Source organism: Rhizopus delemar, genomic scaffold (assembly GCF_000149305.1).
Source record: "Rhizopus delemar RA 99-880 supercont3.15 genomic scaffold, whole genome shotgun sequence".
NCBI lineage: Eukaryota > Fungi > Mucoromycota > Mucoromycetes > Mucorales > Rhizopodaceae > Rhizopus > Rhizopus delemar.
The window spans coordinates 1,138,472-1,151,403 of record NW_027137841.1 but is presented as its reverse complement, the minus strand read 5'-3'; the positions used below and the strand labels follow the sequence as shown (position 1 = coordinate 1,151,403).

The 12,932-nt window shown below is 33.0% G+C and overlaps 4 protein-coding genes across 4 annotated transcripts; 3 read left to right on the top strand and 1 right to left on the bottom strand.

The window, feature by feature from the left end:
- Positions 1 to 5,535: 5,535 nt before the first annotated feature.
- RO3G_15238 (uncharacterized protein) lies at positions 5,536 to 6,560 on the top strand (the record flags this gene model as incomplete). The annotated part of the gene is made up of 2 exons (XM_067669822.1): positions 5,536 to 6,305; positions 6,374 to 6,560. The coding sequence occupies 2 exons, from the start codon at positions 5,536 to 5,538 to the stop codon at positions 6,558 to 6,560; spliced, it is 957 nt and encodes a 318-aa protein (XP_067525923.1).
- Positions 6,561 to 8,243: 1,683 nt separating this feature from the next.
- On the top strand, positions 8,244 to 8,624 carry RO3G_15237 (uncharacterized protein; the record flags this gene model as incomplete). Its single annotated transcript, XM_067669821.1, has 1 exon — positions 8,244 to 8,624. One exon carries the CDS (start codon positions 8,244 to 8,246, stop codon positions 8,622 to 8,624), a length of 381 nt encoding a protein of 126 aa, XP_067525922.1.
- Positions 8,625 to 9,895: 1,271 nt separating this feature from the next.
- On the top strand, positions 9,896 to 10,270 carry RO3G_15236 (uncharacterized protein; the record flags this gene model as incomplete). The annotated part of the gene is made up of 3 exons (XM_067669820.1): positions 9,896 to 9,901; positions 9,959 to 10,123; positions 10,187 to 10,270. The coding sequence occupies 3 exons, from the start codon at positions 9,896 to 9,898 to the stop codon at positions 10,268 to 10,270; spliced, it is 255 nt and encodes an 84-aa protein (XP_067525921.1).
- A 940-nt stretch (positions 10,271 to 11,210) lies between these two features.
- RO3G_15235 (uncharacterized protein) lies at positions 11,211 to 11,994 on the bottom strand (the record flags this gene model as incomplete). Its single annotated transcript, XM_067669819.1, has 4 exons — positions 11,211 to 11,224; positions 11,293 to 11,360; positions 11,515 to 11,602; positions 11,886 to 11,994. The coding sequence occupies 4 exons, from the start codon at positions 11,992 to 11,994 to the stop codon at positions 11,211 to 11,213; spliced, it is 279 nt and encodes a 92-aa protein (XP_067525920.1).
- Positions 11,995 to 12,932: the final 938 nt, after the last annotated feature.

Sequence of the window (12,932 nt, the reverse complement as noted above, 5' to 3'; positions counted from 1 at the left end):
AACATAGCTCAATATTTACTCTCTCGAAGTCAACCTGATATCTTTGAAGCTCTCTTTTACAACACTAAAATGCACATTCGCTGGTAAGTTTTATATAGAGTATATGCCTACGAACAAAATTAGCTTACATATACATAGGGGAGAAAAGGGCTTGGATACTGGTAACGATGATCACACAATTTTTAAATTAGATGCAAAGCTTGTACTATTATATGATGGTACTGAATACCCTATATCCTCTGTTAAGTTTGCACCCTATGCTGGCCCAAAAAAAATCAAAACCGACCGAAGCAAATTGTTAATAGAAGCAAAGACAATTTATGATAAAGTAATGGGTTTGAATGTGAATGAAAAAAACACAGCTCTCTTAAAAATAGTCAATATTCAAATCATGGGTAAAATTTGACTTTATTCTTTTACATTTTATTACATGACTAAATATTCAACATGGCCGTTCTTTCAGGTCTAGAGGCACATGCCATGTCTGTAAATATTGTCGATGATCACTTGTATATTGCTAGATCTATCGAGCCATAAATGTTACCATCAACTGTCTTCCAACTAAAGGAGTATAGCACAACTATCATTGGCCATTTATTTGATTTAAAGGTTGAGAAAGAAGAAACGAAAATGATAAACCTAATGCTGATATATTTTGAATTTTAGCAATATACATTGAATACCACATATATCATCAAACAGACACTCAATGATAAGGGGAAGAAAAGCATGAAGCGAAAGCTTCAAGAAGGGATTGGTTATGATGAAGTCGCACCTTCCATCAAAGCAAAACTGATTCCAATTTGGAGATCTAAAGCTAAGAGTTAAAATTGAATGAATCTGCATTATTATCAAAGAATAGTCATCTTTATTATCATTAAAGAATAATTAACATAGTGCAATTTGAGCAAAAATTAATGGCAAGATCAGATGATGTTGAAGTGTTGATCAAGCTGATGCACACGGTCTTTATATAAGTAAAGCGATGGTAAAAGAACTACATCATGACATGATCATTCATATGGGCACTACATAATAACATGATGATCCATTATCCTGACGCTGTTGACTCCATCATCTTAGAGAGGGGTTATAAACCATTATACGCTCCTCTTTATTCACCTGAACTCAATCCTATCGAGATGTTTTGGAAATTGTCGAAGGACCTAATCAGAAGAAGTAAATTAGTAGATGCAGAAACACTTTATTCAAGTAATTGAAGGCACCGAGGATGTTCCTGTTGAACACAGACAAAATTTCATCCAGCACTCGATCGATGTATTCCCTAAATGCTTGAATAAAGAACCTTTGTAATCATTTCAATATTTAGCCAAATAATTTTCTTAAAAGTGGGGCAATTTATTCTCGAAATGCTGGCCAAGCTAGTCTTATTTTTTTGGGCAATTTAACCTCACACAAGTGTCCAAAATTATTCAAAAATGTGGGTGGTGTTTTCAAACATCTGGTAAATTGAGAATGGAAGCACAATAATACAAAATTGTCACTGAGTGTGGTATTTATTTATTTATTTATGAGGAGTTTATTCCGGTGCCGCCTTTAGACGTACACTGAAAGAAAACATTTAAATATATAAAATGGAAGTAGAAAATTAATGTGATATATGATTATTGCCTTTGCATTCTTTCTGATAAAATTTTTCTTGATGTATTCTGCGAAGGAACATAGTAGCTCTGGTAACTGCCTCATTTAGCCAAAAGGGCGATCCATCAAAAACATGAGTTCTCCAAAGGTACAGTATACCACAGGCAATGACTTGAAAAGAATCAAGTTGAAATTGTATCCCACATAGGCTTTTTAAGTAGATAAGATTACAAGAAGGTTCGTCAGACTCGCGTGCGCTACACAGCATACAGATTCCATTGGTAGTAGAGTTACACATGATTTTGTGCAATCGGGATCGTGTTGGCAGTTTGGAATGATAGGGACGTCAAAGAATGGTTCGTGCTTGATGCGGAATTGAGGCGTGCCAAAATTGTGTCCAAGACGCTTTGCTGGCTCGAGGATAGTGCGAAGGTAAACTAGTTAGCGGAGCCTTTTCAATGTGATGAAACCATTTTGTTGATATCTGTTCAATTGGTGTGCCATCTGGCAGAGGTGAGATAAGTAGAGAATGAAATTTTGGTTCAGGAAGTAGGAAATCCAAGGAGGAGATATAAAAAAAAAATAAAAGATTAAAGGTGCTTCTACCAACGTTTCTCGATACCTTTTTGTTCAAAGAAGCTCTCTTGAATATGCTAATCAACCTTTAGTCAATATCCAAATTGCAGATGAAATGAAATTTGACGCTTGATATTTCAATATTGCCAGTTGGATCAAAGATCAGAACTCATGTTAATAAAAGAATACTACTGTTGTTTCCCATATGCCCAAAGAGGCATTGGAAGCATGTTTGTTGCCGAAGGAGACCCAATACTTTATATGTGAGCACGGCAAAACAAAAACGGTAAAGAAAGAAACAGCCAATGTGTTAATATCAGAAGGTTTACCTTCTGGTGAAGCATCTGAATCAAATGAGATAACCACTAAAAAAGGGGTGTAACAAAAAAGCCCTCCATTAAGTCTTTTTTAAGTTGTTAATTGTGACTGCTGCAATATATGATTGTTTAAAGAGATTCTTTAAAAGTTTGTACTTTATTTAACGCTTACAATGGTGTACGCCTTGCAGCACCTGAACAATATCCTACTTTTACAAAAAAAAAAAAAAAAAAACTGTATAAAAGTTAAAGTTTTTGAATACTTTGTGTAACTTTACATAATTTGAGACTTCAACAAGTTTCTTTTTTCTTTTATTATTATAAAAATGACAACTTTCGACATAACATCGATAAAGCTGAAAGAAATATTGGAAACAGAAAAAAGCTCTTATCACTTTATTGACGTGCGTGAACCATCAGAGATTGAAGTACAAGGAAAAATTAAAGGTTTTGTTAATGTTCCTTTTCAATTGATGCAAACAGATCTTGGTTTATTTCGAAGTATTTTTTTAGAGTATAAAGATAAAACAGTATATAGTCTTACATAGTGTATAATAAAGCATAAATTTTAACCGTTACTTTAGCTAATAGTTTCCTGCAGATCAGGTAGAAGAAGTTCATTGGTTTTAGAATTTCTGACAAAAAACCTTGGATTTGAAAAAGTCTACAATTTACAAGGTGGAATATTAAATTGGATTGAAAATAAGTTTGATTTTCAATTATTTTTTAATGATCATTCACCTTGGGTACATTCATTAACACCAACAACCTACTTGGTAACTGACATGAGTATGTATTTTATATCTTTGTAATACAAGCAAATATTTAACAAAAGAAAAAAAAATCTTAGGCACAAAGAAGTCTCTATTGATTGACTCATCAAATGGCCCCATAAAAGATGAAGCTAAGACTGTATTAAAGAAATTTATTGATTTGCATAAGCTGACAGTAGAACTTGTTGTACATACAAACGCAGTAGGATCAAAAAACACACAAACGAAAAAAAATCTTATGAACCATGTAGGTTACAACTGAGGATTGTCTTTTATCACAATTACCTTTAATTGAAACGGAAAAATCTGTTGAAAAAGAGTGGATACATGGAAATCACTTGAATTGCAAAATAATTGACACATACACAATTTTAATCGGCGATTCACTATTTGGTAAACACAACATGAATCTCTTGCATGCTACTAGATATTTCGAACTTCATTAAAAAAAGATACAGTAAATGAACTTGTACAAGTATCGCACATCGTGTATGCAAAAATTATACTCCTACAACATAGTTTCAATGGCTGAAGCTTGCACAATTGTAGAAGGTTTACTGTCAAACATCAGCATATTTATTATATTTTGAAAATAACAATGACAAAGAAGCTTTATTTCTTTAAAAATAATCAAGTAACATAGTTTTAAGTAGTTTAAAATTTTTATTTCAATTATATTTATAGTATACCATCTTCTTAAATGCCGTTTCTAATTTACTTGATTTACTCTCACTTTTTTTTTTGCATTGATTTGTATTCCTTACAAAACTAGACATAAAAACAGAACGCTTATTAAATGAGCTCGTTAATAACAAAAAGGCATCCTTTACAGCTCAAGCTAATGAAGCTTAATATTGAGATGAAATGTCTTAATACCAAATTATGTCTTCTTTTTTCTCTCTAACTCAGATAAACAGCATATAAGCTGATGCAGACTAATAAAAGCATCTTATAAACATAAAAAAAGGGATTCTCCTAAATCAGAAAAGGAGTGAACTCCACAATAGGCGATTGGCCATTCTTTGTTTATCAGGAGCATTGTCATGTACCTCCCTTATCTTTTCCTTACAGAATACCCTTCCAATCGTCTGTTTCTCCCTCCAACCTATCATAAAAAGAAATAAAGTACATGACTTATTTGCTTTTTTATAGTGTTTATAAAATTGATTTAAAGGAGAAAGAGAAGGAAATAGTGTGTACTTAACATAACTTGAGCCCATCTAGTCATAAAGAATCCTTTTTTTCTAATTTATTTAAATAATATAGTTATACAAAATTGAGTTGACCTCACTATTAAAAACAAAACAAACTTAAAAAATTACACATCATTATTAAAATCACTATTTTTTTGTTACAACCTAGGCCTTAATAAAGAGTCAAAAAGTTTCGTATGAACAATAAAAATGCAATGGAAAGGAATTCTAATATGCCAGTAAACATAAATACAGGAACAAAATCAACTTTATCAGTTTCTTCGAAAGTATCTAATACAAATATCAGAAAATCTGTATCCTCGCCAACTACAGATCCTTCCACTGCTATAGCCAAAACGATGAAATCCATTAATTCTGAAATTCCTAAAAAACGAGATGCAAATAAGACATCAACTACATCTAGTCTAAAACCTAATAATACAAAAAGAAAAAGTAATAAAGCTTTATATCCAGGAAAAGGTCCTCATTCAATTACAAGCAATACCGAATTGGATCATGTATTGACACCTTCCAAAGGCTCAACACTAAATGATCGTTCAAGCCCACGCGTGACAGCATCGTCAAGATTTAGTAAAAATTTATTACCTGCTTGGCTAGGTAAAAGCCATTCTAATACAACTACATCCATGGTCAAAAGAAACCATAGTACAACTTCATTAGCTATAACTAATAGCGTCCAATCTATTGACAATACAACCCCTGATAGCAAAATTAGTGAAATATCTCCCAGTGAATCAACCATCTCTTTAAGTGACTCTGTGAATGATACAAGTAATGCAGATGCCAATCTTTCTAATACATTTGAAACTCTTCTTGTAAATAACTACTGACTACTGTATATATTGAATTCACATTAAACATTACTTGTTTTTATAGGACGAACTGAACATGAAAGACTCACACAGGGAAAAATTACGCCAGTTGCCACTCGACAGGAAATTGTATTTACTTCAACAAAATCAACATATAAAGGGAGGTAAAGATTCTCATGCTGCAATTCGTAAGAGTATGCCAGCATCAAATTCAAGCTCCTCCATATTTCAGCCAAAGACAATGAGACATAAAGCACCAATAAAAAGAAGTGGAACATCCTCTCGACTTACTGGAAATCCTTCAACAAACAGTAAACCGGACGTCGCGCCTTTTAATGTTATAAAAGACAAACCATACATGAACGACACATTACAGTCTTTACCAGAAGTTTCTACTAAGGCCAAAGACGAGAGCGCTGAGGGGGATATCTGTGATGACACTCAGGAAAATTATAAAGCAGCATGCGACAAAAATGAAGAACAAGCTCTGCCACCTTCGAAAAATGCGAATCGCGAGAATATTGAAGAATCCAGCAAACCATCGGATGAACAGTGCTTCACTACAGCTGAAAAGAACAAAGCCATTCTTAATCGTCCTGAAGCAACAAACGGGAGAGCCGCAATCTACAAATTTGCTCGTAAAAATCTTTCCAACTTTGACAGCACACGCTCAAAAGTCGGATCAATGATTTTGGAATTTGATGCACTAGCGCATAAACAAGAGGATGCTACGACAGATGAATCCACTGCTTGGCTCTTATTGGAAAACAAATCTCTCTCTCGAGTTCCTCATAAAAATAACAACAGTCAACGGCCTTCCTTGAATAACTTGTTTTCAAAAACTACCACGGAATCTGTCTCATCTTCGCTCGTTTCAAATAGCTATGCCTGTCAAAGTCTAACCCGAAGGGACGCATCTCATTTAGCGAACTTAATATCATCAGATGATAACAATAAGCGCATAAAGGATAGAGACAGCCCTTACTTTTATGTGGAGAAGCTTCGAAGCAGGTAAAAGAATTGTTAAATTTCGTAAATATGTTATGGTTTACTCATGTTTTATAACTTTTTTTTTTTAGAAATATAACAATTGACATACTGACAAAACACATTGCATCATTAAAAACTATTCTTGATGCTGGGAATGTATCTTGGATTAATGAGTTTCTATCACGAAGACATGATGGGTTAAATGCTTTGGAGATGGTCTTTGAGAAATTGATAACGAAAAAAGCCAAGTCAGTATTAAAAATGACAAACAAATGAATAGTCCTAACTTTTATAAATATCAGGAAAAAAACCATATTAAAGTTAACTGAAAGTGAAGAGAAATGTTTGTTTGAATGCATAAACTGTGTGAAAGCCTTGATCAACACAAAAGTATGAACAAGAAAAAACTTTATAGTTTATTGGTTACTTACATTGCTGGGTTTTTTATGTAGGCTGGACTGGAACAAATTCTCGTACGACCCATAGTGCTTCATCAATTAATTGGGTCTCTATTCATATGTACAGCAACGATATCGGCTAATCTTCAATCCACTTCCTCCTCAATTTTTAAAAAGTCCCCGTCAATTGCTTCCATTGGATCTCAACTACTCCCATCGTTTTCTTCAAACAGCAGCAACAATGCTCTCAACGGAAATGGGTCTATGCTCATTGCTGGTAAAGAGAATGGTCGTGATGCGTTATCCAATGATCAGCAGTTGTCTGTCGTGATTTTTAAGATGTGTACTATGATATTTGAAGTACTTTCATTACTATGTATAGAGTCTTCCAATGGCCATGAAGTGGTTCTACAAGTATTATCAGAGATAAAAGGTGAAAAGTATCGATTTGAGCGATTACTTCAAAGTCTGCATGAAATTAAAAATTACAGCAGTAACAAAAAGAATGCAAGCGAAAATAGAATAAGCAAGCTAACTTCGATAATTGAAGAACAACATGATTTGATTCTATTTGATTGTGTGGCTGCGGCTTTGGAACTTTTCAATTCTATTATTCAGACGCCTGATTCAGTAGAAAAAAGAGTTTCGCTTAGAACAGAATTCGAAAGAAGAGGCATGGATGCTTGCTTGGAAGATTTACTGGAACAAAAAGATGTATTGCCCGAGAGGCTCCAAAAGCAACTGGATATTTATTTCAGGCAGCGCAAATTGGACAAAGATCAAATACACCAAATGGAAAACGTAAAAAGACAAAGTATACTGAACCTGTAGGTATCCCAAATACATAAATTTGTATATTATAGCTTAATATACATGCTTCTAAGAATTATAAAATAGTCAACCGCATGATATAGTGGCGTCTGCTTTAAAAGATTTTCATACAGAACCAGAGCTTTATTACTTAGTCGTCGATAGTATTACTGAGCTAATATCTGTGGGAAAAGATCAAGTCTCGACTGATAAACGCTTTGTACAGGATGTTTGGAGCGTAATTCATATGTTTGCTAAGCAGCTGAGACCAATAAAGACAAATGGTAAATATATAAAAAAAAAAAAGAAAAAAGGGGAGACATTTTTAAATACTGACTTTTTATATAAAGATGAAATTCATTTGGCATTGAATCAATTTATACCTTCTATTGAACCTGTTATTGGAAAACTTTCTTCTGTAAAAAATGATAGCGAAAAATCCATTAGGTCTTCTGTTGATATTGGTAACGGTGTTTTAGCAAACATTAGTAATATTGCTGGAAAATCAGAAGATAACTTAGAAGACGTCGAAGGGCTTCGAAATATGGTCGAAGAGTTAAAAGATAACCTCCAAAAGCTTCAGGAAACAACGGCAAAGATTCGGCGAGAAAAAAACGAGTTACTAATGAAATATTCAAAGGCAGCTGCTGATATAAAAGAAAGGGATGATCGCATATCGCTCATTGAAAATGAAAAACGAGGGTTGATAAAGAAATATGAGTTAGCATCAACCATTACTCCAGATCATCAAATGACACCAGTTTTTATGGACACAGTTACATTAAGCTCAAAAGCACCTTCGTCTTTACTTCCATTACCAGCGCTATCTTCTCCTCCTCCTCCACCACCACCGCCACCACCACCACCAATGTTATCTTTGCCTCTGTCTCCTACGAAGCATCATGGCGGTGCTTTAGAGAACAATACACGCTCTACCCTGAATAGCCGTAATAATATAAGAAAAAATGTATCACACAGATCTTCAAGATATTTACACCCTCTGGCTCTTAATCTGTATTTCCCTGACTTGAAGTCCCTTCATGAGAATTGCACACCGGTCAACGTTACCTCCATTATCAATGCACCAATAAAAGAGGTAAAGATGTCTAACTGTCAGATTGTTAACCATTGATTTATTTGTGTAATTCAATAGTCAGTGGTACCAATGAAACAATTTTTTTGGTCCAAACTATCCATAGACAAAATTGATAATACCGTTTGGAAGGAAATAGCTAAACCTTTACTAGCTGAATGCAGTAACTCTGATAGCAGCAGCGATGAATCTGATGTAGAAGATCCACCTAAAGATAGCTTACTCGAACTCGATACAATTGAACTGGAAAGATTGTTTAGAAAATGCACAAACTCAAGTAATGGTTTAAACAAAAGCCAAACCCAGCTGATACGCAAGCAGAATTTGATAACATTGCTGGAGTTTAACCGCGCGAATAACATAGCCATCATGTTGGCCAAGATAAAATTACCTTACTCTGAAATTAGAGATGCTATATGGAATATCGACGATAATAAGCTCACTATTGATAACTTGATTGCTATTAGGCAATATATACCAACAAAAGAAGAAATTGAAATTGTTAAGGAGTATCAGGGAGATGTTAATATGCTGGGAAATGCAGAAAGATACTTTAGAGCAGTAAGAAATGTGTTAAATGTTCAAATTATTTAAATTATATTGATATCTTCCACATCACAGATAATGTACATTCCGCGTCTTGCGGATCGTCTTAGTTGTATGATATTCCGGCGTCGCTTTGATCAAGAGCTAAAAGAAGTATTACCTGAGCTAGACACAATACAAATGGCTATTGCTGAGTTGAAAGAAAGTAAAAGATTTAAGCGTATACTTAGGGTAACATGAAGCTTAATTTTTATATATTAATGGAATTAATATGATTAAAAAATAGACGGTTCTTGCTATTGGAAATTATTTGAATGGGCAAACCGTGCGTGGTAATGCCTTTGGCTTTCGCCTAGATGCACTTTTAAAAGTATATAAACTTATATGAAAATGTAAGATATAGTATTAATTCATTGATTTGCAGATGAGGGATACAAGAGCTGAAGGAGAGGGAATTAGTAATGTTCCGACATTGTTACATTATTTGGTTCATTTTCTCTCAAAGTCGGATGAAGATATTGTGAATTTCAAGCAAGATATTTCGCATTTGCAAGCAGCCGCCAAATGTAATAAAGTCAAAGCAGGATTACATTCATAGTGTTATTTTTATTAACCTTATTTTTCTTTTAAAAAATCAAGTGTCACCGCCAACATTGTTTGCTTCGATTAATTCGTTTAATAGCAGCTTGCTGCAGATTAAAGAAGAGTTGAGTCTAAATAGACGAAGAACATCCGAGCTTCAAATAGATCGTTTTGTGGAAGCAATGGAGGTAAGTAGGCTAACTGTATTCATATGCGATCTTCTAACATATAATTATCGTATTTAGGAGTTTATATTAGAAGCAGAACCTATCATTGATGATTTGAAGCTGTTGGCAAAAGAAATTGAAGAAAAGTTAAAAGAATTGATATTGTATTATGGAGAAGACCCTATGACTATTAAGTCTGAAGAATTTTTTGAGATTATTTCCACATTTTCGGTTTCATTTGAGGTAAGTTTCATTATATAAAAATAAGGTTCTACGATGCTAACTGCTTGACTTGCTTTATTTTAGAAAGCTCAAACAGAGATTTATGAAGCACGTGAACGTGCATTAAGAAGGCAGAAACAAATAGAAATGAAAAAAATAATGGCTTAAGTAAAATTTTGTTTATTAAAATCAGCGTCTTCAATTCTTTGGATAAAAGTGCTGATAGAAGGCCATGATTTATCTGTTACAAGTACACTCAAATTCTTTATAATATCATTAAAACATTCTTTTTAATAACCTGTCATACATTTTATTATAAGAACTTTACTTGCTGAATTATGTCTACATGCTTTATTTATTTTTGTGATATTGTTCATAAGCTCTATGGCAACCATCAATCCAGTTAGACTTGTGAGAAATACTAACAAATAACAAAGTTTCTTTATTAGATAAAGTATCGACTTATTCTATGAGCTAAAGCAGCTTTTTCAATATTTTATTGCCAGGTTAACTTTGTTTAATTTAAATTGACTCATTCTTCTATTTCAAACGTAAATATATAAAATGCATCCAGAGTTTTACGAGAAACAAGATACCTCCCTGTACAGACAAATTTTTAAATAATGCAAAAATGTATTTTAGCAGAATAGGTTATTTTCATATACATTATAGATATTGGAGGCAAAATAATTAATAAAACCATAAGGATGGCAATACAGTCTAGGTAAAAAACATACTAATGTATAATATTTCCATCTTTAGCTTTTATTACAGCTTGAACTTTACAAATCAGACTCTAAGAGCACTCTCAAATCATTTTGAGTGTCTTCGGAAATAGGATAAGTCATTTTTAATAAAGATTGGGTTGAAAATATTGAATGAAAAAGGATGAAATTTGTTACGCGTTCATTAATAAAATAACGTGCTTATATACTTGTTTTTTAATAAATGCAAAGCGTTATCCTAGTCAACTATCTTTGTGTGTATTGCATAAATGGAAAATGAAGTCTGCAAAATTGTTATTGGTATTTATGGTTTTTTGAATGGAGTTAAAAAACCGTTTCAGTGCATCGGCTGTAGGAATTTTACAAATTTTAGTGAGCAAATATTAAAAAAGGAATACTATTTTAATATTGTATTATACACAAGGACTAGTGCTTGCATAGAGCGTATGAATAAGAGAATTTTACTTAGTATACTAGTAGTAATGGTAGCAAAACCATATTTAGGAAGAACACTGAAACGGTTTTTTAACTCACTGTATTAACATGTTATATAAAAATTTTATTGATCTGTTGAGAATAGTGTTATAAATGATTCTGAATTATGTCAACGTATTATCCAGGGTCATATTTAATTTCTTTAGTATAATAAAGTGACTATGATCTTATGTATCCTTAACAAAGGCTTACAACAATTGATTATCAAGGACGAGACAAATATAAGCAAAGATGTAGATAGATGGACAGTCTAATTGAAAGAACAGTACTTGATGATTGACTACAGTTTATTTAATAAAAAATTTATTGGTATTTATATTGTTATAAGGAATGTGAAATATAATATGCCTTATTCAGTTGAGAATTTTGTTTATAATTAAAGGAATGTGCTCTAAGGGCAGAAAATGTCCTAATAATTGGTGAATTTCGAACAAATAAATACTATCCACATTATGAAGAAATCACCCGATGACCTTTTGAATGGCATCGAACTCTTGTCCCTCTAGAAGACAAGTCCTCTCTCAAGTTATTAGACACGGCCGATCAAGATGTACAAGTCAAACCTGCTGAGTGTCTGTGGTTAATAATAACAGGAATACTAATAAAAGGGAACACTTCCGCCTCTGGAATCTCGACTGAGCTGCTTGCCTCAATATGTTGCATACTGTTCATTTGCTTCGTGAGAATAATCAGATTCTCAAAGGTTAAGACATGATACTCCTCAACGACCAAGAAGACTCAGAGAGCATGCTGACGACCTACAAGACCGACATCCAGTCCATCATCCCAGAAAACAACAATTTCTTTTGGGCAGTTACTGCTGTTCAGCATCAAGATATATTAAGTGTAAATGATAAATATAATAGTAGCTTTTGAGTTCTTACTCATTTTTTCTTTTTTATTATTTTCAACCATACATACGTTGATCATTCTCACTTTCATGTAATTACACTAAGCAACTCGACCAAAGACGTATCTAACTTTTTTCTATTTTATATTATATCTACTTGTGTATTTTGTTTGCTTTCCATTTGTGTCTATTTTCTTGTCTAATCTTTCTACTCAGTTTACCAATAATTAATAAAAATAGTATAGCAATTGTATTCAATATACAATGCTTTTTTTTTAAGATATTTACATAAATTAGGGCTTGAATAGGTAGACTAAATGCCCTTCGATTATATTAGTGTGGGTTTATTGCATATCGTTCAAGTTATTATACGATATATCTTTATGTTGTTTTATCTGCCACGTTTACCGTCTGCAATGCGCACTATCTTTATTAGATTTTAGCTTTCACTTGCAACTAAGTTCGCAACATTTCACTGCCAAAAATAAAGCATGATCATTTAATGTGTGTAGTTGTAAGAGAATAAGAAAGTCACTTTTGGATCATCCATATATTACAGAGATATTAATCAACTAATTATGTAGAAAAAAATAGAAATGGTTAGTTCAAGAATAATCAAGATTAAATAGTGTATCTGTTTTTAACGAATATTGAGCTTGATTTTATTAGGATTTTAATACAACAGAAGTAATTCTTGCTTTTAGCAAGCAGAGTAGATGTGAAAAATACACTTCATGATAAAAAAAAAGGGGGGAAGAGG